We start from the raw sequence: 22,972 nt of genomic DNA on the forward strand, positions 1-22,972 counted from the left end.
CCACTGCTTCTCCTTCTTCCCCCTTCACTCTCAGATCAGTTTTAAGGGTGCAAAACTTATTTCTGGGTTAAACAGACAAATGAGGATACAATTCAGCATCATAATGTCACCCCAGGAATTTATGAGTATGGCCAGTAAGTCAAGTTTCTGCCACAGAACTAATAAATTGATTTTATTCTATGTGATTCATGGGAATACAGCTATGAAATCACTAACTGAAAAGTTGTGTATGACTGTTGAGCTTTCACAGAAGCTAGTAGAATGCAATCTGAGTATGCCTTTGGCATGTTAATCAGTTTTTTGAGTAAACTGTTAGCACACTGAGATAACCAGCTTCTAGGTGAACAAGTGCATGAAACCAAATACAAAATTGAAACTTTATATTGTTAGGTGGGTGGGTTTTTTTAGTTTGAAGATTCTGCCACTACCTACCACACTAACTCTGTATTTAACTTAAAAAGTGTGGGTAGTGCAAATAGTTTATTTCATAAAGAAAAACCTGAAATTATGAAGCTGTACTTTTGATTGGAAGTATTTAGATAGCAAGATGCTGAAAGGTGGGTTGGCATGTCCAGGGAAGTGTCTGTGTGACTGTAAACAATCTGAGGAATTAGATGAAGAACTAGCAATCAGGCAGTCCAAGAGGGGAAGAAACAGCCTGGCTGTGTTGAACCTTGTGTGGGCCAGGAAAGTGTCATAAGCCTGAGCCATGTGAGAGAAGATATTAATTTTCTTTTTTGCTAATCGGAAGAGATTAATTTGCTTTTTAAGGCTGAAGCAAGAATTTATGAGATACTTACCGAATTTAGGGCATCACTACTTCTTGAGTGTAGATTAAATCTCATAGAGCTGCCAAGAGAATATTTTGGAGCTATGGAGAAGACTTGTCCCTGTACATGAATGGTAGTGAGAATCCATTGTCAAACAGTAACAGTTTTGTTAATATAATCCTAGCAGAGTCAAATCCTGAATACTAGTTGCTCTGAAATTCTTCATGATGAAATCCCAGAGCTTGCTTTGGAGATTTGTGTGAGTGTTGTACAAGACACCTACTAATCAGCTTTCTAATAGTTAAATAAAGCTGATTTAAGGTCCAGTAAAATTTGACCTTTAAAGAGTGCTGCGGCAAGAACTTTAGACTGATAGTATGTATCAAGAAGTTTTTACTCTTGAGGTAAATCAGAAGCCTTTTGGCAATAGTTTCAAAAAAATGAAAAGTCATAGGGTAGATACTAAACCGGATCCTTCTTCAGTGCAATTGCCACTGTTTCCTGAGTTAAAATATTGCAGGTTAGCTTTTGAGGCATGATGTCTCAGATAAAACTGTAGCACACAGCAGTGCCTCTGGAAAACTTCTAACTAACCAAAATTTGCTTCATGTGGGCTTGATGCAGCCTGCAGAGAGAGAAGCAGCATAGGAATCACCGACTATATTCTGAATTTTTGCCTTGGGCTATGCCCTTATAAGAACTAGAGTGTACAAAGCTACTATCCACCCATAGAAATGATTGATACCTCCTTATGGGAATGTTAAGTACATAGGTCGCCTAAAAGGAGGCCATACTCAGAACTTTAGGTTAAATTTTAAAATTTCTCATTTTATGTGCACAGTCATAATGAGCACTATTGAACCAGAAAACAAATTCATGTAAATGATCCTAAGGAGACAGCAAATTTTATATGGGCTAAGATAGTGATGACAACTCCAACTGGCACTACTGCCAAGATTTTTTTTTTTTGCAAAGTAGCAAATGATTTTTCAATCTTTGAATAAGATCATGAACTCGACATAAATAGCTCCTAATTATCACCCTATTTAAAAAAAGATCTTACCAAGAACTGTGATGCATCTTGAAAATATGAGGAGCTAGAATGCTGAAGTTGTCAGAGAGAACTCAGTATAAGATCCTTCAATAATAAAACCTTTGTCCAGGTTTGTGACAGTTAACACAGTGTAGCTATGATTTAATACTGCTGTCTCACATTTTAATTGTTTACAAAGAACAAGATAATTTTTAGATGTTTTAATTATCTCATCTAGTTCCTTGTGTGTAGATGCTAATATTTTATATGAAATGCAACAACAAAGGACGTCTTTGCTCCATCTGAGCCAGAACTGCTATTGTGAATCAAATTATATTGAAGATTTTATGCTCATCAAGATGTAAAATGCAAGACTTACTTCCTTACCTCTCTAACCAATAGCCACTATTACTAATCATACTTATCCTTATGCCTGTTTTCTCTTTGAGTGGAGGTGGCAGTCTTAAGAAATTTCAGTTGCTTTCTGGAGTTTCAAGAAGTAATATTTGACATTCGGAAGCAACAGAAACTCCAATTCCATAGCTGAGAGAGCCACAGCAGTTAGTGGACTCAACTTACACTGAGGAAATGTCAGATCAAGCATGTACGAAGATTTCTTTCAATAAAATAAACAGAAAGTAGACTGGTACTGATGTGTTCTTCTGTCTTTAACCCCATCTAGAACTTCTTTCAGTCATTTCTTCATACACGTATAAGTCTTGTACTGTTCTTTTTGATGATTATAAGCTTTGTAGGATTAACGAAATGAAATTATAGTCACAACTATATGCATTTAACAGTGAATTTAAAGTTAGACAAAACTGTATATTGCATAACAGAGTGGAGTGCTTTTTGTTTCATGTTCTCTTTTTAAAAGCCCTTTCATTCAAGAAAGGTTGTACAAACAAATAGAGTTTACTAAAGATTCAGAAAGTAGCAATTGATAGAATTCTGTTGAGGAACCATAATATATGAAACCCTTATGTGATAAGACAACAGATACTAATAATTTCAAATTTTAATGTTGGCAATTGGAAAACACTTTTCTAATACTGATTAAACAAACTGGATTGTTCTGCTGCTCAAGTGATTTCTTTAAGCAATTTTTGTTTTGTTTTCCAAAGAAGAAATAGCTAAAAAAAATCAGATTATATGGAGGTGCGAACTTCCATGTTTAGTAGTATACGATCTTGTTAAAGTGAAAGATTGCTATGCTATGACCAAATACACTTTTGTACATCTGTGACTGCGTTTTCAAAAGCAGGTTTAACTTTCTGTCTTCTCTTTATTTTTCTCTGCCTTCCTTCCTTTCTCTCTCTTGATCGGTTGCTGGATTTTATTCAGAGACTTAGAGCTTTTGTTTATTAAATGTAAGCAGTTAATGTAAACAGCACTGCCCTTAATAGTGTTCTTTTAGTCATTTCCCCATTTGTTAGTTGTGTTTTTATCAAGAAGAAAATACATTTTGGTCTTTTGGAAATGACTTACATAGAAATCAAACCAATTTCACCTGGGTGGAAATGTAATTAGATGGGAATGTTGCAAGTTCTGCTAGTGTCTGCTTAAAATTTGGTATTAGGGTTGCTTGGGTTTTTTTAATTAATTAGGCACTACTCAGTGTGAAACTAAGGAGAGAGTGGCCTTGAAAATTACTGCAGTAGAGATACAGTTGAAGAGATAAATATATTAGAATTTGAACCTGATACCTACACTTAACATGCAGTAAGGTACATACTGTTTTTTAAAGATGGTAAAGAGAAAAACTTTTTGTTTGGGACCTTCACTTTTCAGACTTCTGCAAACTAATTTTTTTTTTTTTGTTCTGTTGGAGTCAGCAGTACTGGGTGCTGTCAATCTGTTATTACCAGAGAATTTGCTCCATGACCTGTCTTGTAGAGAATAAATTATTAATTACTATTTTTTTCTTCCTTTTGTATTTTGGAGGTGGTCTTCCTAAATCCCTTTCTTCTGTGTACCACCTCTTCCTCAACCCTTTGGAAAAGGAAAAGGTAAACTATTTGCCATTTACAAGGTAAAGCCATTAGTGCCTCTGAAGCAGTATAGCTGCTCTGGTAATGGCAAATTGATTATATTGTATTGGCTTGACAATCCCATTGGAGCTGGCTGATTGTGCTGTTTAGATTATAGTTTAGTTTAAGGTGTTTTCTAGTAAGTGCATATCAAAATCTAAATGTAAGTTTTCTTTTTATTGTCAGTATTCATTTTAATATCACTCTAAGCAAAATCTGTACTTAATGAAGTAGAAATTCTGTATTTTGTGTATAAGAAAAATTCTCATGTCTCTTATCCTAGTGAGTGAATGCATGGTTTAGCACTTGGCTGAAATAATGCAGTTTCATGGAGCTATGTGTATTTACTGTGGCTATATTTCAGCTGTTACAGGAAGACAAAAGACTAACAATAAAACTTGATTGAATACCTGAACACAATGTTGATTTTATTTTCTTCTTTTATTAATTGAGTTTTATTTTCTATTAGTTATTCTAAGAGTATATTATAAGAGTATATATATATTCTAAGTCTCTGTAGACTACTTCATCGAATATCTTGTCAGTGTGTGACATTGCTGTTTGCAGCAGAGCTTCCACTTTCATCTATTGGTTTTGCATGCAATATGAGGGCTCTGATAAACTCTTGAACTATCCTAGTGAGTTGATGAGAGCTTCAGTGTCTAGGAAGTGAACATAGCTAAGCATGGTTTCAAGTAGTTCTAGAAGTCCAGGGCAAAACTTCCTTCCTGAATTGTAGTTTGGAATAAGTAAAACTCTTACGCGTGGCTCAATGTGGTGGGTGCCTGTAATCCCAGGCAGTGAACTGTGGTGCTTCTCTTCTTTAAAGGTTGTAGCCATCTTGGGACTAGCTTTTAAAAAGCTGTTCTGTGCATTAGCAGAGTGTCTTCCGGGGCCTACAAAAATGAAAAAAAAAAAATACTGTAACTTTCATCCTACAGTTTTATGTGATCCAAATGAAACATTAAAGAAACCCCTAACATAAACCCCACAAAACCCGTTGCTTTTGTTACTGTATTGTTGTAGAGAATGCATAGAGGCAGAAGTGCGTTTTCTAGGCCAAACTTTTTGAGATTTACAATATTATGGTCACATAAAGTAAGAACAAAAACTTTTGATAGCTTTCTGGAACTTCTTTTGATTTATGCAGGAATGCTTTTAATCATATAAACATATAAAAATTTTATGAAGTGTGATGGTTACATTTGTATTGTAATATTGTCCTGTCATTATTAGGTGTCAGGCTGTTTTTATTTTAAAAATTTACTCTTTAAACATTATTTAGGTTAATAAAATCTGAAATATATTGCCTGAAAATACTCTTCCTCTTTTTGAAGGATACCTTGATTGTGTGGTCTGAAGCTGAAAATTATGATTTGGCACTTAGCTTTCAAGAAAAAGCAGGTTGTGATGAAATATGGGAAAAAATATGTCAGGTAAGTTTGATAAATGTAAAATTGAGACAACCTAATTCATCTAAATGTTTGTATTCAAAACTTACAGGCTGTTCTGAGAGTTTGAACAATAGTAGATAAAAAGTAAAAACTAACGTTTTAGCCAGCTCTCCCAAATTTTGCATTTTTCAATTTAAAAACTTTCTTCTTCCTCCAGAAATTTAATACAGACCTAATCTAAGTTTTGGGTACTTTCTTAGAGCATTTTCAGGTCTTTCTACTCAACATAACTTTTTAGTTCTATTTTCACCCAAGAAAGTGTAGCTCCAAATGAGTGCTTAAATTAACAGTAAATGTAATAGGAAGCTTTTTTCAGGGTAGCCATAAGGGAAAAGATTACCTATGAAACTTTATTGTAGCAAGAAGAATGTATGTGAGCTCTTAGTTTTATGATGTATTTCTTACAGAATATATTGCAATAAATAATTTTATATATTATATATATACTAAAACAGTATTTTATTTACATTTCTCTTTCTACATTTCTCATTCTTCTGCTTCAGGTGAGGGGGATATTGAGTTTCTCTCAGAATTTTTTTCCATGCAAACATTTCCAGGCTATGAAAGATTAATCTGATAGTAGGAGATACCTCCATCCCTGTATCATCACCTTAAAGATAATGTTTTAAGAAATCAAACAGTGTATACCTAGCATGTATATATTTTAACATATGTTTTACCACTACAACCAGATGACTGCATAGTCACTGAATCAGTGTTGTTTGTAAATAATATTTGTTCGGGAAATAACTATTGACCCAAAAGAGTTTAATCAATATATTCACTGGTGTTAGTTCACTTTCTCAGTTTTTGTTTGGGTTTTTTCTTCCCTTCCAAGTATTACAACTTCTCTTAATTCTGTGCTACAATATATGGGATTTCTCTAAATACTCTAAATCTGTCTGCACTCTCTTTCTGTTCTTAACAAGCATCTAGCTCTCCCCACTCTGTCTTTTGAAACTTGTTCTTAGTGATTTCAGAAACAAACCAAAAGATACCTGGTTTCACAATTGCATGTGTATAGATTATTCCTTTTTTGTAGAATGAGTATTTTCAGCAGTTTACCACTTATGTAAATAGGTACAGAAACATTTCCAAGAACCTTAGCAGTCAATGGCTCAAAAGCTGGGGACAGAAGCAAAGTAGGGAAAGGGGAAAATTTTGTTCTTAGGAAACACCCAGATAAGAAGCCCAGTTTCCTCACCCTCACATAAAGTTCTAATATTTTTGTAGGAAGCCAGTGTCTTTATATCCTGTTTTCAGGCCATGCTTTGTAATTGCGTCTAGTGTACTTTATAGATCTTAAGCTTCCTCAGTCATTAAAACTTCTTCTAAAAGGAAAGCTTTGATACCATTTATAGAGAAAGTGGTTGCTGCTGTATGAGCAGAGCAATATGTGGGGTTTAGCACCATTCTGGGTATAAGCTTGCTGTTATAAATGAAGCATTATTTCTCCCAGGGGTTTTTTGCTGAATTTAAGATTAAAAACAGCAGCACCTTCTACTGTTCTTCTCAGCAGTGCTTTTCTGAATTTGACATCAGATTCCAAGCAGATGCTAAAATTAAGATGCCATTAAAGCTGATACATTCTGGTGCCCAAGCATCTGTGTATTTTTTTACTAATTCATGCTTTCCACAGTTTCCTCATATCTCTGGAGAGATCTTTGCAAGTCCTGTGCATTATTTTTCTGACAGTCAGTTTTCCTCTTATTATTTTGTCAATGTTGGTTTGAGCTTTCTTGTTCTTAAGAGAAGATTCTGTGTCTCTGTTGAGTATTTAGAAGATGCACAATAACAGATTTTTACTTGCAGTTCTCCAAAACTGAAAACAGCAGATAAATTAGCAAGACTGGCCTCTCTCCTCCGTTTGAGGTAGTGGAAGCTTTGAAAAGCATCAAGAGCAGTTAATAGCCTATAGATAAATGTTTAAAGCTATCACTAGAATAATATAATACTGATTTGCATTTGAAAATCTGTCTGCAGAGAATAAAGACCGTAAACAAACAGCTTAGTTCAGTAGTCTCTTAAGAAGTTGCTGTCCATATTAATAATTGCGAATTTCTGTTTTTATTTGAAGTACTCAGAAAATGTAGTTTTTTTCCTTATTCTTCCTCCCACTTAAAAAAAATAAAGTTAAATGTCTAATGTAGAAACAATTTTATAAAACTTTCTATTTAAAGAAATCTTCTCATTATCTCTTTTATTTTCCAAACCAGCTATAGTCAATGTCAGACTAGATTTGCATTTCTATTTTGCTCGTACAAATAAAAAATGTGTGATACTTAAATGGTAGTTTTTTAAAGGCATTTAAATAACAGTAAAATTAAACTCCACTTTTTGACACATCTTACTTTGCAGGTTCAAGGCAAAGACCCTTCTGTCGATATTACTCAGGATCTTGTTGATGAATCTGAGGAGGAGCGCTTTGATGATATGTCATCACCAGGTCTAGAATTGCCATCCTGTGAACTCAGCCGACTAGAAGAAATCGCAGAACTCGTGGCATCTTCACTGCCTTCACCCTTACGTCGCGAAAAACTCGCACTAGCACTGGAAAATGAGGGTTACATTAAGAAGCTCTTAGAAATTTTTCATGTGTGTGAAGACTTGGAGAACATTGAAGGACTACACCACTTATATGAAATTATTAAGGGAATTTTCCTTTTGAACAGAACTGCACTTTTTGAAGTCATGTTTTCCGAGGAATGTATAATGGATGTAATTGGATGCCTAGAATATGATCCGTCTTTATCACAGTCACGGAAACACAGGGAATTTCTGACTAAAACAGCAAAATTTAAAGAGGTGATACCTATATCTGATCCAGAGCTGAAGCAAAAAATACATCAGACATACAGAGTACAGTATATTCAAGATATGGTCCTACCCACTCCCTCAGTTTTTGAGGAAAATATGCTATCAACACTTCATTCTTTCATCTTTTTTAATAAAGTGGAAATAGTTGGCATGTTACAGGTAAGTTTCAAAAATTATAGTCTCTTACTTGTGCTTGGGCAAGGAAAGTCGGGTGATTATTCCTGAAAAGATTGAGGTACTTCAGTGGAACCTTCACTTCTGTGATTCTGTAAGTGGTTGTGGAGTGTGACAGAAAAGAAAAGGCATGGATTTGAGGACTGTGTTGTCAAATACACGTTCTTTAATTTCTGGGTTTGGACTAGATTCCGTCTAACTGATTTAAAGGGAGCAAACATGTAGAATATTGAATGAGGTTCTTTGGAATGAACAGTACTGTTTGCACTTCGAATCTTTGATTTTAGTAGGAGTTTTGAGGGCTGTTGTTTTTGTATTTTAGGACTTTTTACTTACTAGACTTAGAGATATCTTTAGTCATGATACCATGAAAAAACCACTTTGCCTAAATTTCACAATATAATGTCCTACCAAGATGTAGCTGTTGCTAATTTTGAAGTAAATTAAATTAACTGTTTGGAAAGTACACATTCAGAACATAAGACCACTTTAGATACTTGAATGTTTTCTTAGTTCAATAAATCCCTAAATAATGGTGCTTGGAGTTACCAGTTTTTCATGAAATATGTCTTAATGCAGATACAAAGAGATTATTTGGTGCTTTACAGAGCTTACCAATGTCTTAGGTGTTCTGCACCAACGCATGGACTTTCTGAACAGTGTTAGAAATTGGTGGCACATCTCTGTAAGGGGAGCTTTCAGCTAACTCTGCAAAATGTTAACAGCACATGTATTTTGGTTTGTAGAAGTTAATTATCATTATCATATTTCTCCCAGCGTTTAATAAATGAATAGTCATTGTCTTTGTAGAGTCTGTGTGATCTGGAGAAATGGACCAAATGTTAGATGTTACTGATTACTTTAATCATGTTTATCTTCAGTTCTACTCTCAGGATGTACCTGTATAATTTCATGGAAAATACATAGCAAAGGAGAATGAAAATTCCTTTTGCAAGCTCATGGAGCAAATAATTGTTAAAACTAGGCCTCACAACTTTTCCTCCATCACACTCGGTTATCAGAATACTGATATTACTTAATCCACTCTCTTGGAGCTTTAATCTGCATGTGAAACACCTTGGGCATCTTCAGTAGTACCAGGCCCCAGCTTATGCCCATGTGAACCAAACTGTTCATGTCTGGGTGGGTGTCCTTGATAAACAAAGTTACAGTTGATTATTTGAAGATAAGTCAGAAGGCTTTAAGCATTTTGAAGTTGCCAGTTTGAAGTTTCTGAAGATTATACATTTTGACTTGAGGAGGAGGAGGGCAAGAATTTTTCAGTAGTCTTGGTGGCAGTGGCTGATTCTGAGAGAGATCTTGATCTTTGAAAAAGAAAACTGGGCAAGGAAAAAGAGGGTCTGATCCTGCAAAATCATTAAGGGTGTGTTTGCAATACATCCCGAGATAACTTTATTGAGGACTAGAGACTGATGAATTTCCTTTTTTCTGTCTCTTAAAACTTGTGTTAGGTTAATAGATGTAGGGTAGGTTTAAGTTACAATATCAAGGTTTTGTTTTGTTGCCAGACTTGTTAGTTGCAGTTTATAGTTGAAATAAAGGCTCAGATCTGATTTTGATTGGTTGTGTAACAGCAGATTTTTGAATGTTCTCTTCACTACTGTTCTCTATGGTTGAGAATAAAGTATACTTCATGTATGTTGGAGCCAGAAGAATTAAGATTGCATTTCAAAGTTAGATAAACATTTGGAATTGTTGAAGCTTTGAGGAGCCCAGAATGAGAGCACAGAAGAAAGATAATACACCCTGTGCTATACTGCATTTCCTAGTACTTTCACAGTACAGCTCTCTAGCAAGGAGGGAGAACTCCCTGAGTTTATAAGTAAGAATCTGTCAGAAATAATTGGACATTGCTGATCAATTTTTGGTTTTGAGGGAATTAAAAAATACTTACAAGTTATGTGTCCATTGCATTTCTAAGAGTTTAAAAGGCTTGATTGCTTGACTGATTTTTCAAGTTCTGGCAATGTAGCTCTAACCCAAGGTTTCAGCCTACTTACTTCGCATTTATTTATTCATAAACCAATAGGCCAGGTTGCACTTTTCTGTAATCTCTGCACTCTAGTTTCATTCATCCCCCATTCCTACAGTCTATGTATAAAAAACTATATTATACTATTTCTTCCTATTTCTTTACACAGAATAAATAATGCTCTAAGAGCTGAATTGAAAGACTGAATGTGTTGATTTCACTTCTGTAACTGATTCCTAAGGGCTTTCTTCCATTTGTGTGTGATTTGACATCATGCGTTCCTGTAGCTGGTATCACAATCCTTTGTGTGTGTGGAGGGAGTGTTACTGCATGAAGGATGTCTAGTTCTCTGTAGTTCCTGGCATTTGTTATTTTAGATCTTCTGAGATCTTGGTGCTCACTAACCTTACATGTGTACTTAAGAAGTGGTTTCTTTTAGAAGTCCTTATTAATTGAAAAGACTCTGGGATGCCTCATGGTGGTTTATTGGAAGCCATGGATGAGTCTCAAGTTCAGAGTAGATGAATAATTAAGGCTTTTAATGCCTCTGCTGTTGACTTTAGGTTGTCTCTTGGACCATTGAGGATGTGACAAAAGAGATCTCTTTTTGGGAAGTTTCACTTGGCAGGATAAAAGTAAACTCCCCGAGTAGCTGATATTCCATGACATCCTGCAACTCTTGTGTGTACAACTTCTCTCTCTCTCTCTGGCTGTGAGGGAAAGGAAAAGAAAAACTCTTACCTCCATCATGGAAAAGAAGTGAGCTGTAATGAGACCTATCCATGTCAGGCTGTGTATTAACCAAGGTGGCACCTTACAGTACTCTCATCTCAGTTAACTCAGCCAGATTGTAGTTTCAGAGAAGTGAATAGAAGTTTGTACAGGACTGTACAGATTGTGTCTTATGCTTCTTGACAAGCTGACTGACTTTACTCAAAACTACCACTGTGTTTATTTAAGGCATTTACTGTCAAGATAGGCCATTTACGGTCATTAAAGGTCACTGGCATTTAATGTCAGTTTTTCAGTTATAATTAATATTGAAGATGAGAATATGCTGATTCTTCAGAGTTCTGGCTTTATTAGAGAGACTTTGCATGTGTTTAAAAAAATATAAATTCTGTAGTCATGGAAGATACTTGCTTCGATCATTTTGCTCTCTTTGGTAGGTAAAATAACTTACCCTTCTGTGCTAAAACCAAAAATATAAAATAAGTAACCTTTGGCATTAGGGTTATGAACCATAGTCTTCCTTCCTTCTTCATGAAGGTTGGCTTTCTCATAAGCTTTATAAAAATGTGCTTATATTGATGGGCTTTTCTGAAAACTGGAGGTAAGTTTGTTTGTGGTTTAATTTTATAAGATAGGTAATTTTAAGTGAGCATGTCAACATCTCACTAAACTAGTTACTGTTGTTGCATGATGAATAGTAAAGCCATGAAAACAGTATTCCCAGACTGCAGAATTAACTGCTGTGAAAATTACTCAATTACAGATTTTCTCATTCACAATGTGTAAGACGTGCAAGATGTGAATTGCATTTTTTTGCAATTACAGCCCCTCCTAATATGCTCTTACTGCTTGGGGTCCAGCCTGTTCTAGTCTTGAGATGTCATAGCCACCAAGAAACTTGCTGAAACATGGAATTGGCCAAGTTTTGAGAGTGGGGGTGGGACAGGTAAGTGGTGTTTCTTGCTTTATATGACGCTCTTTTGCAATTTAAAAAATATATATACTAATGAGCACACTGGAGGCCACCAGTTCTTTCCCTTTTTATTATTAACTAGTTCATAAAAAAAAAAATCTTGCAAAACTGCGCCATAGAGTAAGCAAACACTATTTCCTTCTGTTCTCTCCCCCTTTTCTCATTGGTTTGTTCTTTTTGCCAGCAAGATCATGCAACGTCTTTATCTTCCAGAGTAAAGAATATTGTTAGGATTACTTTTTTGTATGTGCATTTAGACTTCAAGGTCTTTAATTTTCAGGAAACTGGACATATGTTAAAATAGTTTTTGTGCCTGGTAGAGCAGTGATCAGATGGTATTATTGTACTGGTAAATCAGAATTATTAAATACAGAAGTCATATTACTGATAGTCCCTGTATCCCTTTTCAAGAGCTAAAAAATTGCAGGTATTTTGATATATCTGTATATTTTATTGTATTAATATGTAATGATAGGCAGGTTTTAATTTTTAAAGTGGTTTTACAGATAGTTGCTTATTCTTAACCGAGTCCTGTGGATGCAAACATAATTATCTGTAGTTGTTTTGGAGGAAGAGTTGTGTTAGTGCATACTGGTAGTTCTGCCCAAATCCAGTCTGCTTTCTTACAGTAGTTCACTCAGGAATAACTGGAGATTTACTTTCAACAAAATTCACCTTGCAATAAAGTGTAAAAAAATACCACTTTCTGGGGGAAGTGACTTGGTGAGAGACATTTGCAAGTGGTGCATTCTTGTGATTTTGGGGATGAACTTCTTCATTGTAGAAAATTATTTTTCATGTGTTCAGAAAGGACAAAAGTAATTTGGTGAATCTTGCTATTTTTCCAGCATGTTGATTCAAGTGACAGTAGAGCATGATGAATGCATGTGGGGAAAGGCAGTCTGATATAAACGAGATTTTAAACTAAGAAATCTTTTGTGTGGTAGCAGGAAGGAGTGTGTGTTTGAAGTGGTAATTATCTGTTTGCTAGTAATATTTTATGAAAATGTCACTTTATGGGCTAAAATATTGCTTCTGCCCAAAATGAATATGGAGGTGGAATATAGGATGGAATGTGTGCTCTTTCCAGTTTAGGTGGTGTTGAGTTTCTTTGATTTTTTTTTTTTTTTTTTTTTTTTTTTTTTTTTTTTTTTTTTTTTTGAGAAAAATATGTTTTATGTCATTTATCTGTAATCACAGACACAAAAATACCTGATAACTGAATGTTAATTACATTTAAGAGAGGCCTGGTTTTGAAGAATCCTTTTTTTAAGTGCCTTTCAGTAGGAGGAGGACTATTTTGGAAGTTGAATCACAAATGTAAATAGTGTCCTTTTTTGTGACCCTAGCTTATCTGTGGGTTTTCTTGTTTTTAAAGTCATAGAGTGAGTAGTTGGCCTGGCTTGTTTTTATATTCATGAGCTTTGAAATGTATTAAATCTAGAAGCATCTACTTAGATCTTGCAAAGCATAAATTAATATACTTAGTGTCTGGTATACATGTGGTTTAAGTATTGCACTTCTGATAATTTCTGTGCCTGGGGAAAGTACCTAGAATCCACAATTACATCATAAACTATTGTTTGCAGTTTGGTTTTCTTGGAAAACAGTTGTGACATTCACAGCTTCTAAGGTACAGCTAAATGTGTTTTGATACTTGTCTGTGTGAAAAGACCACATACTGCAGAGAATTTGCACTGTGTTCACAGACATACTTTGAGGGATTTTTGCAAGTTAAAAAAAAACACTCAAATTTGTGTAATTTTATAATTCTGTGTTGGTGCTTTGTGACTTCTAAAATATGTGAACTCTGCTCTCAGACTATGCATTTCCACGGGTCTTGGCAGTATTGTTCAGGAATGTTTCTTTAGATATATTGCCCTTGTCAGTAATTTTAAAGCTTGAGAGAGGGAATCTTATACTTAGAATGTTCTTAGCAATGATTTTCTATATATGGGAGAGGATTGGGTCTTATGAACAGCAACCCGTCTGCCTTTCATTAAGCATCTGGAATGAGATAAATGCTGAACGCTTTTCAGGGCTAAGCCATAAGTGTGAAGTTAGTAATAAGTTGTTTTTATTTTCTTGGAATAAGTGCCATTTACTGCATATTATCCATGCAAGGGTGGGATGTTTTAATTACTCAGAGCCATCTTAATTTGTCTGATTTTAAATAGGTCATGGTTGTTCTGGAGCCTAGAGATTTCAGGTAATCTTGTTAATTCAAAAGTGCAAGGTATTTAATGGAGTTTGGGAGAGGACGTGACATGGAGATATGTTTCAGTATTATATTTAATGCAGAATTGTAAAATACTGTATTGTAGTCTATATTTGGAATGCTGGAAAATAGTTATGTACTGAACTTCTGCAAATTCGTCCTGAAACATTAAGTGACAGCATTGAAGTCTTTATCACTTGCCAGTTTTAGGTTCACTCTACAAGTCCCATATGTTTGCAAGCCCAATTACCAGGGTGAGTGGGTTGCCCTCTGCTGCAGACAAGCACATGTTGGACAGGTCAGGGGTGTGGCAGGATCTGGTCAGAGAGCTGAGCTGGGGTCCTGCCTGTGCTGCTCTGCCACGTAGTGCCAGATGCGCAGCTTCCCCAGCTGACTCTGTCTCTGGGACACTGAAATGGGTCATAAATGAGACCCACATATCACCAACAGTACAGGGTCTCTCCTCTTTCCATAACATAAACCCCCAGTTTGATCCTTTGGGTAATATTGTATACCTTTTTTTTTTTTTTTTTTTTTCTTCAGAGGTACACTACTTATGGCTCTTACATGCATAAGAGCCATTACTGAAGCTCTGAAGTTTCTGCTACTGAAGTTTCCATTATTTTTTCACAGTGATCACTCTAGGATAGTTGACTTGCCCTTACTCTCAGATATCATGGAAGAGGTGAAAAGTTGCTTTCACAGTGAGAATGGAAATAAGGGTTATGCTTTCCAACTGGGGATAAGCATGCATCTTCTCAATAGTTTTCATAGATAAGATTAGTTCTGCATCTTGATCAAAATAGTGAAAAGAGAAATGAAATCAAACTATGTGGCCTTCTCTTAAATACACTGCTAATCATGGAAAAGAACCTGCATAGTCTTCAAAGGAACTGGGTTTTATGGGGTTTTGTTTTGTTTGGGTTTTTTTTTTTAATTTCAGTGACTAAATATGTCAGTATATCCACTGTGGGTTACTTAAGTTACCTGTGATGTCTAATGAGTTAAATATTAGAACAGAAAACTTACAAAGCCATGTAAGAGCTGGATAGCAGGTAGTCAAACATCCTTGCATTCTCCCATCAAAGCTTCAGCTATGTTTCTTGAAATCAAATACCTTAATAGTTGCTTTGGACATATTTCACTGTTGATATCTGGAAGTCAAAATTTACATCTGTGCTTGATCATCCAGAGTGAATTTTGGTATACTTCAAGTGAGCCTCTCTTACCTCCTTTTGTTTTGATTTTGAAGCAGTCACTGAAAGAGCACTGAAACTTGTGTCCAGAAATCACTCTTTTTCATTACCTGTTGGGTCAGGTTAGGAGCACAGCTCAGCATCAGACAAGAAAAAATGTGGCATATTCTAAACAAAAGGTTTACCTTATGGTGCAATGAGATATAGTAGCTCATGCCAGCCTATTGTGGGTTTATCTGTGTTGTGCAGTGCCACGTAGAGATGCTGATTGCGTTGTGGCAGTGTTGTAGCAGCCTTAGCATGGTGTGCTATCAGAACTGAGGTGCTCACTTCCTCAGCAAGGCCGCGTGTTGAGCGTGGATGAGGTACTGAGGGAATTCACAACATAAGAAAGCTTTTGTGTGTGTATCTGAAGTACTTTCATGGTTTTGCTTTATGCAGTGCAAACATGAGCAAAGAAGCTTGGATTTCTGGCACTGTGTTTTTGGGATGGAGGGATGTTGCACATCCATATATTACTGACTTCACAAGAAACAAGTGTCAGTTTTCTGAAAAAATGCATTAGTACCTGATATACTGGAACCTTTCTCAAGCAAGTGCTGCCTTACTACTGCATAATATTAGGAAAAGTATGGGAGAAGGTCTATTTCTTAATAATTTCCTAGTTGTTAGGATAGTAAAGGTTATGGAAAGCTAAATATTGTTCCTTCTTTCAGTCTAAATACACATTTGTAATGTGTTTGGAGCTGTTTGTAGTTTTGCTAAGATACACCTGTGTGAAAATAATGGAATGGGTTTTGAATGCTGTCAGCCAGAATGTCCAATGAATTCTGTATGTAATAGGAACAGTTGTTTTGATTTGGTCTCTAGAATTCACCCTTTTCACAACATTGAGGGGAAGGAAGCTCACCTCATTCCTGCTGTTAGGCAGCTTTCCCTTCATTGTGTCCTTGCTTCTGTTGTGCTTGAGTGATCTAATAGCATTCCAAAGATATGCTTGTATGCATGTGTCTGTGTAGGGCTGTGTGGGATGTTGTTTATAAATGTATGTAAACAGCTGACCAAGGGTGGTGTGATTTAGGGGGACAGGCATGTGACAAGGGGGAAGGAAGTTGAAGAAGTCAAAGACAAAACAATGAGAGTTGCAGTAAAAAGTAGAAAAAGGGCAACTAGAAAGCAGTGCAACAAACGTCGTAATTGAGAGTGAATTGTTTGGGGGTGGAGGGATTCTGAACATGATTAAAGCTCAAAAACAAGATACATATTAATGTACTTGAAAAGTGAATTAGAAAATTGATACTGGTGTGATTAATTACGGTATTCAAACATATGTTCTCTTCATTCCAGGAAGCATGGTCTAGAAGAACTTTATATTATACTTGGATGCCTTTTGATACTGTCAAATAAACAAATGGTATTGTTTTGCTTTTGTAGGAAGATGAAAAATTTCTGACAGATTTGTTTGCACAACTAACAGATGAAGCCACAGATGAGGAGAAAAGACAGGAATTGGTAAGAAACCTGTAAAATATGTGACAGTTACCACAAAGTGACATGTGAATACTTTTTTTTTTCTTTTTAATTACTAAACTAGTATATTCCTGGTTTTCAGGTAAATTTTCTGAAAGAGTTTTGTGCATTCTCACAAACACTGCAACCTCAAAACAGAGATGCATTTTTCAAAACTTTGTCAAATATGGGCATACTGCCTGCCCTAGAAGTCATATTGGTAAGTCATTTTAATTATTTGTCATAACAGTTTTGTCAATCTTCAGAGAGGCTTTTTAAAAATTAACTTCAGCACAAACTTCAGCAGGTGGTTTTCTTTTTGTTTGCTTCATTTGGCTTGTCCTAACTTAAGATACAGAATGTTCAAAATATTTTTGTTAAACTTTAAAAGCTTTTACAATATGGCATTGGTAAGTACCCTGGCATTCTTCAGTTTTTGTTTTTCTATTTCCTTTCCTAGCTCTGCTTGCTTTTTGGTATCCAAATAAGTAAGGAAATAAGGAAATAGATCAAAGGGCATGGAAACCATAAAATTTATTTTGTCCAGCTGTTGTCAAATTTACAGAGTTGACTTAGTTTTAGAATATGGTTTTAGCAATAGTTAGGTGTGATTTGTGAGAAGGAATTAAAGCAGTGTGTTTTCTGGTTCCATTTAGCCCTTTGAAGAAAACAAAATGATTTTATTTGACTTTTCCAGGGTATGGATGATGCACAAGTACGAAGTGCAGCCACTGATATATTCTCATATTTGGTTGAATACAACCCATCCATGGTACGAGAATTTGTCATGCAGGAAGCGCAGCAGAATGATGATGTAAGTAAAGAGTCCTCAGAAATGGGTGTAATGTTTAGGAAATCACTGGGGTTTGAAGTTACTGGTGTATATTTATGGCTGTGAATGACATGAGCCCTAGTTTCAAAGAAGTAATTTGGAATTTGGTAACAGGGCACTGAGCTGCTGTGTTTTAAAGAGTTCTGTTAGGTGAGATGAGTTCACCTGTTCACAGATGCTTGTTGCATTGTATAATTTCAGATTTGGCACAAGGGAATAGCATTTGAATTGATTTTTTTTTCCCCTCTTAGGATATATTACTCATTAACCTCATTATAGAACACATGATTTGTGACACAGATCCAGAACTTGGAGGAGCAGTGCTACTCATGGGTTTGCTCCGTACTTTAGTTGATCCAGAAAATATGCTTGCCACTGCTAATGTAAGTAAATACCTTCAAATGAAATTACATTTGATTTTTTAGGGCATTTGATAATATGTGTTACATATATTTTTTTCATTCCTTAGAAAACAGAAAAGACAGAATTCTTGGGTTTCTTCTACAAACATTGTATGCATGTTCTGACAGCCCCTTTATTGGCCAATACTACAGAGGACAAGCCTAGCAAAGGTAATGACACTCTGGATTTTGGGCACATCAAGACTGTTGAATGTCAGTATTTAGAATAATTGTCAAAGAACATTTTCCATCTAAAAAACTTGAGTCTGAGATTATGAAACATAGTTCAAAGTAAAATGCCGATTCAATATTTAGTCATTTGAATAATGCATAAGCACAAAACTGCAGAGAGACCAGATTTAAGAAGTGAACAACATTTGCTGCAAATTTGGCTTTAGCAAAAAATAAAATAAAATACTTGTACAATTTTTAGGAACTCATGGGGCACTGACATAGACTTCTAAACATGTCTAAATGGTTTCTTAAGGTCAGGGATTACTAGAAATGTTGCAACATTTCCCCTGGGAAGGTGTGCTGAGTTTGAGAGTTGTTTCTACAGCAGACTAAGAAAGCAGAAATCAGTGATGAAGTAATTGTTCATGCTGGCTACTAGCAGCAGTTCTTACTACAAGTGTTACAAGACCCCGAGGTATTTCTTGCATAGTACTTTAGTTAAAAGGCATTATACATCACATTTTTGGTGTAAACTTGGTCAATACACTGCATCTGGGGTGATAGTTTATGATCTGGATTTGTGGACATCATAATGTGATTTGGTTAAATAAGCCTGGCTACTTATGTTCTGTACTCTGAACCTTCAAACACCAATTTAAGAAAAATGTAATCGGTTGCGTATTTTAAGAGTTTCCTGCCATATCTGTATTCATAGAAAATACTCAGTCCATAACAAATTTGTTCAATTTCTGTTTTCAAGACTAAACATATTCTGCAGCATGTTTCATGAAATGTCTGTGGGAAAAGAAAAAAACTTGGAAATGTTTACTGGAGTGCAATTGGATATTTGAAGTTAGTTTCTGAAGGCAGTATTCCAGATACATTTAATTATTTTGGTTTTGCTTTATTACAGATGATTTTCAGACAGCCCAACTCTTGGCATTAATACTGGAATTGCTAACTTTCTGTGTAGAACATCATACCTATCACATAAAAAACTACATTATTAACAAAGATATCCTGCGAAGGGTCCTTGTTCTCATGGCCTCAAAGCACGCTTTCTTGGCATTGTGTAAGTTTAAAAGCTAAGGAATAAACTAGAATTTTGTGGATGTGAACTGATAGATATCTTCACTCTGCTGGAAAAAAAATGTTCAGAGATCATGACAATTTTTTACTGAATACAGAAATTCTATGTTATAGTCTATGTTTCTCATACTAGATTATAGTTATATCAGCTACTATTAGTAAATAATTTTGCACTTATAGATACATTTTTATCCTTAAAAAAGAAGGATTTTGCTTCGTCTCAGTGGAGAGGGGAATTGAAGAGATGGTATGTCAGTATTGAATATACTAAGAGAACATTGTAAGTTTTGATGGCTTTTTTAGTAGAAATTACTAGAGGTACTTAATTAGAGCTATGACTACCTGACTGCATGAAACTGTATGGAAGTTCAGTGTGCTGCTCTTCAGACTGGTAGTTTCTTGAGCACGCTCAGCTCAGTAGTGTCAAAGCAGACTTAATTCTGGAGGCAAGTAGGAGATTTTCTCTGTAATTCTGTTGTGCACATAGAGTTAAAAAACCAAAGCCTTAAGTTGACTGAGCTGTACCATACAATAAGTACCTTTTACATTTTGTAACCAAATAACCTGTACACATGGTTGCTAAGCAAAATGTGCTGCCATGTGATACTGTACTTTCTCTTTATGCATGGACATTCTCTAACTTGTGTACACTTTGGAGTTTCAGAAAGAGCTTTAAACTGCTTGCAAATCAAGCCTTTGCCTTACTATGTGTGTGAATAAAAAGTCATTTACCAATTTTAAAATGAGATTATTTATATTCTAATCAGATATAACAAATTAAATCTAACCAAACATTTGAATAATAGGGTTGATAAGCAAATTTCTGAGCTCTTTTACTGACAAAATGTTTTACCTTTACCATAAGTAATTTAAAAAATTGAAAATAGATTTTTATATTAGTAGTATTATAGTTAAACAATACTATATGAATTCTTCAGTGAAGAAGAGAGGTGTTTTCATTTGTACAGTTATGATGGAGGATTTCTTTATGATAGAACAGGTTAGTAATCTTCAGCAGTATAGAGAAGCAGAGAAAGACTGAATGTATTGCTGTATATGAACTGAGGCTGTAAATTGTCCTAACTAATGCTGAGTAATTTCTGCAATATTGCTGTTAAATTAAAAAAAAACTCCTTTGGACAACACTTGTGTTTCAGGTGCCCTTCGGTTCAAGAGAAAGATAATTGGGCTAAAGGATGAATTCTACAACCGTTACATAATGAAAAGTTTTTTGTTTGAACCCGTGGTCAAAGCATTTCTAAATAATGGTTCCCGTTATAATCTGATGAACTCTGCCATAATAGAGATGTTCGAATTTATCAGAGTGGTGAGTGCTATTATATGCAGAAAATAATGACTGCATTGTTTAGTCTTGTAATTCAAGATTACTTTTCTTTTTGCTTTTGCCCTAAATTATGCTATCCTATTGGACCATATGATGTTGTATTTATATGAACATTGTTTTATATCGCTGTTGCATATTTGTACATGTTCTTTCTTACATTCAAACAGTACTATTAGTTGAAGACTAAATTCACTTGATACTGTACTCACAGTACCCAGATTTGCAAAGGCAGCACTAATCAAATTTCATCATGCAGATTGGATGGGCTTGTTATGACAGGAATGTAATTAGAAACTACTGCTGCAAACCCATCAAATTTAGCTGTGGTCTGTAATGTCAATGCAATGGAATATGGAATTATACAAAAGAGATACCAATCTCTTTTGATTATTTTAATGGAGTATTACCAAGTTCCTTGCATGGGGAGTCTCTTAAATATTCATGCCAGTTGGCTGTCTGCACAGTATTATTTCCTTGCTGTTGTTTGCATCCAGATTCTGTCAAGATGCTGTACAGACTTTAAATGTGGTAAATGGGGCCAAGCTAGGGTGCAGACAGTTGTGGAGGAGTAAGTCACCATGCCTTGCTACCTCTTGAAATCTGTAGTGTTGATCACCTCTTTCTTCTTTGTGTTGGGACTCAGGGTAATTCAAGAATAAGATGACCTGATCATCATGGAAGAGTTGATTGAAAACTGGTTTTGAAGCTATGAAAAAAGTTCACCTGTATAGGTGGTCATGACTTGTACAGTGGCATATTGGTTTTGCAGTGGCAGTGGTGGGCAGTGGCTAAAGGAGTGGTTTCTGTAGAAGCTGCTGGAAGCTTCCCCTGTGTTCAATAGAACCAATGCCAGCTGGCTCCAAGATAAATGTGCCACTGGCTGAGGTCAGAGCAGAGATTGCCCTGCAGCCTGTGGTGATGTCCATGGTGATGGTGATGTCCATGGTGAGGCCACCATCTCCCTGTAGCCCACTGGAGGTCTGTGGTGCAGCAGAGATACACCTCTGAAGGACCCCAGGCTAGAGCAGGTGGAGGCCTGAAGAAGGAGGCTCTGACCCCTCGGGAAGCCTGTGCTGGAACAGGCTCCTGGCAGGAGCTGTGGCCCTATGGAGAGAGGATCCCACGCTGGAGCATGTTCACTGACAGGAACTTGTGACCCCACAGGGAACCCTTGCTGGATCAGCCTGTTTCTGAAGGACTGCACGCCGTGCTGTATATCAGTATAAAAATATCTCTCAGTTACAGTGGAAAGACATTTTAGGATTGGGATTGGTATAGTTTTTATCAGGCTTTAGGTTCTGTAATGTTTTGAAGGAGACACTGCTAGAAAATTTATGTTGTTTTGCTAATCAAATACTTAAGGCTCTAGATTTTTAATTAAACTTAAATACTTATATACTCATTTTTGCATAAGTTAATACAGTGCTTGCTATGGCATTCTCATTTCAGATAGTTTTTATATTAAATAAATTAATTGGAATGAAAATAAGTCACTTTATGTTTGTTTCTTCCTGTAGGAAGATATAAAATCATTAACGGCTCATGTAATTGAAAATTACTGGAAGGCACTGGAAGATGTAGATTATGTGCAGACATTCAAAGGACTGAAACTACGATTTGAACAACAAAGGGAAAGACAAGATAATCCAAAACTTGACAGGTAAAATACACTAAATGCTCTTAATAGTATATTGATGCTTTAATTCTCTTATGAGACTATTGGTGGGTTGTTCTCTTATTCTGGAAAATGTAGGTAATTTAGACTCCTGCTTGCTTCTCAAGCCTTCCTGAATTTACTTGATTAAAAGTGTGATTTTCAAATATGTTGCTAGAGACATTTCATCAGCTTTCAGCAAACGTTAGTTCCTGGACCCCCAGTCATAATGCTAATTTATTGTATCTTAAACTTCTGTGCAGTACTTTAATGAGGCTGGAAGTCTACCAAGTATCTCTATCAAGTTGATTTGTTTAAATAACAGATTTCCACTGCTGATCTGAAAGACTGTCAGTTGTGAATTACCATTCTGTGGATTTTTCCTTCAAAAATTTACATGTCAGATTTCCTTTCATTTTAGTTGTGGGAGTAGATATTTAGATAAGCTTTATCAAAATGCCTGAGGAATAGAACATAGAAAGAAATTTTCAGAGAATGCTTTTGTCCCTGTTAGATTTGCTGATGGAGTAAAAAGCAACCTGATGCAAAGCTTGAATCGCTCTTTCCTTTTGCCAGAG

General features: G+C 35.6%; 1 protein-coding gene across 2 annotated transcripts in view; it reads left to right on the plus strand.

The window, feature by feature from the left end:
- The window catches only part of PPP4R3A (protein phosphatase 4 regulatory subunit 3A), a 40,671-nt gene that overhangs the window by 13,424 nt on the left and 4,275 nt on the right, over window positions 1-22,972 (plus strand). The window contains exons 3-13 of one of the 2 annotated variants that reach the window (XM_053945087.1): window positions 3,748-3,812; window positions 5,119-5,269; window positions 7,646-8,263; window positions 16,825-16,902; window positions 17,003-17,119; window positions 17,597-17,713; window positions 17,983-18,114; window positions 18,201-18,303; window positions 19,220-19,378; window positions 20,553-20,722; window positions 22,258-22,400. In XM_053945087.1, coding sequence (XP_053801062.1) covers window positions 3,748-3,812; window positions 5,119-5,269; window positions 7,646-8,263; window positions 16,825-16,902; window positions 17,003-17,119; window positions 17,597-17,713; window positions 17,983-18,114; window positions 18,201-18,303; window positions 19,220-19,378; window positions 20,553-20,722; window positions 22,258-22,400 — 1,853 coding nt within the window. The remainder of the gene's footprint in view (window positions 1-3,747; window positions 3,813-5,118; window positions 5,270-7,645; window positions 8,264-16,824; window positions 16,903-17,002; window positions 17,120-17,596; window positions 17,714-17,982; window positions 18,115-18,200; window positions 18,304-19,219; window positions 19,379-20,552; window positions 20,723-22,257; window positions 22,401-22,972) is intronic. The other variant, XM_053945086.1, reaches the window with a different exon arrangement.

Source organism: Vidua chalybeata, chromosome 6 (genome assembly GCF_026979565.1).
Source record: "Vidua chalybeata isolate OUT-0048 chromosome 6, bVidCha1 merged haplotype, whole genome shotgun sequence".
Classification (NCBI taxonomy): Eukaryota; Metazoa; Chordata; class Aves; order Passeriformes; family Viduidae; genus Vidua; species Vidua chalybeata.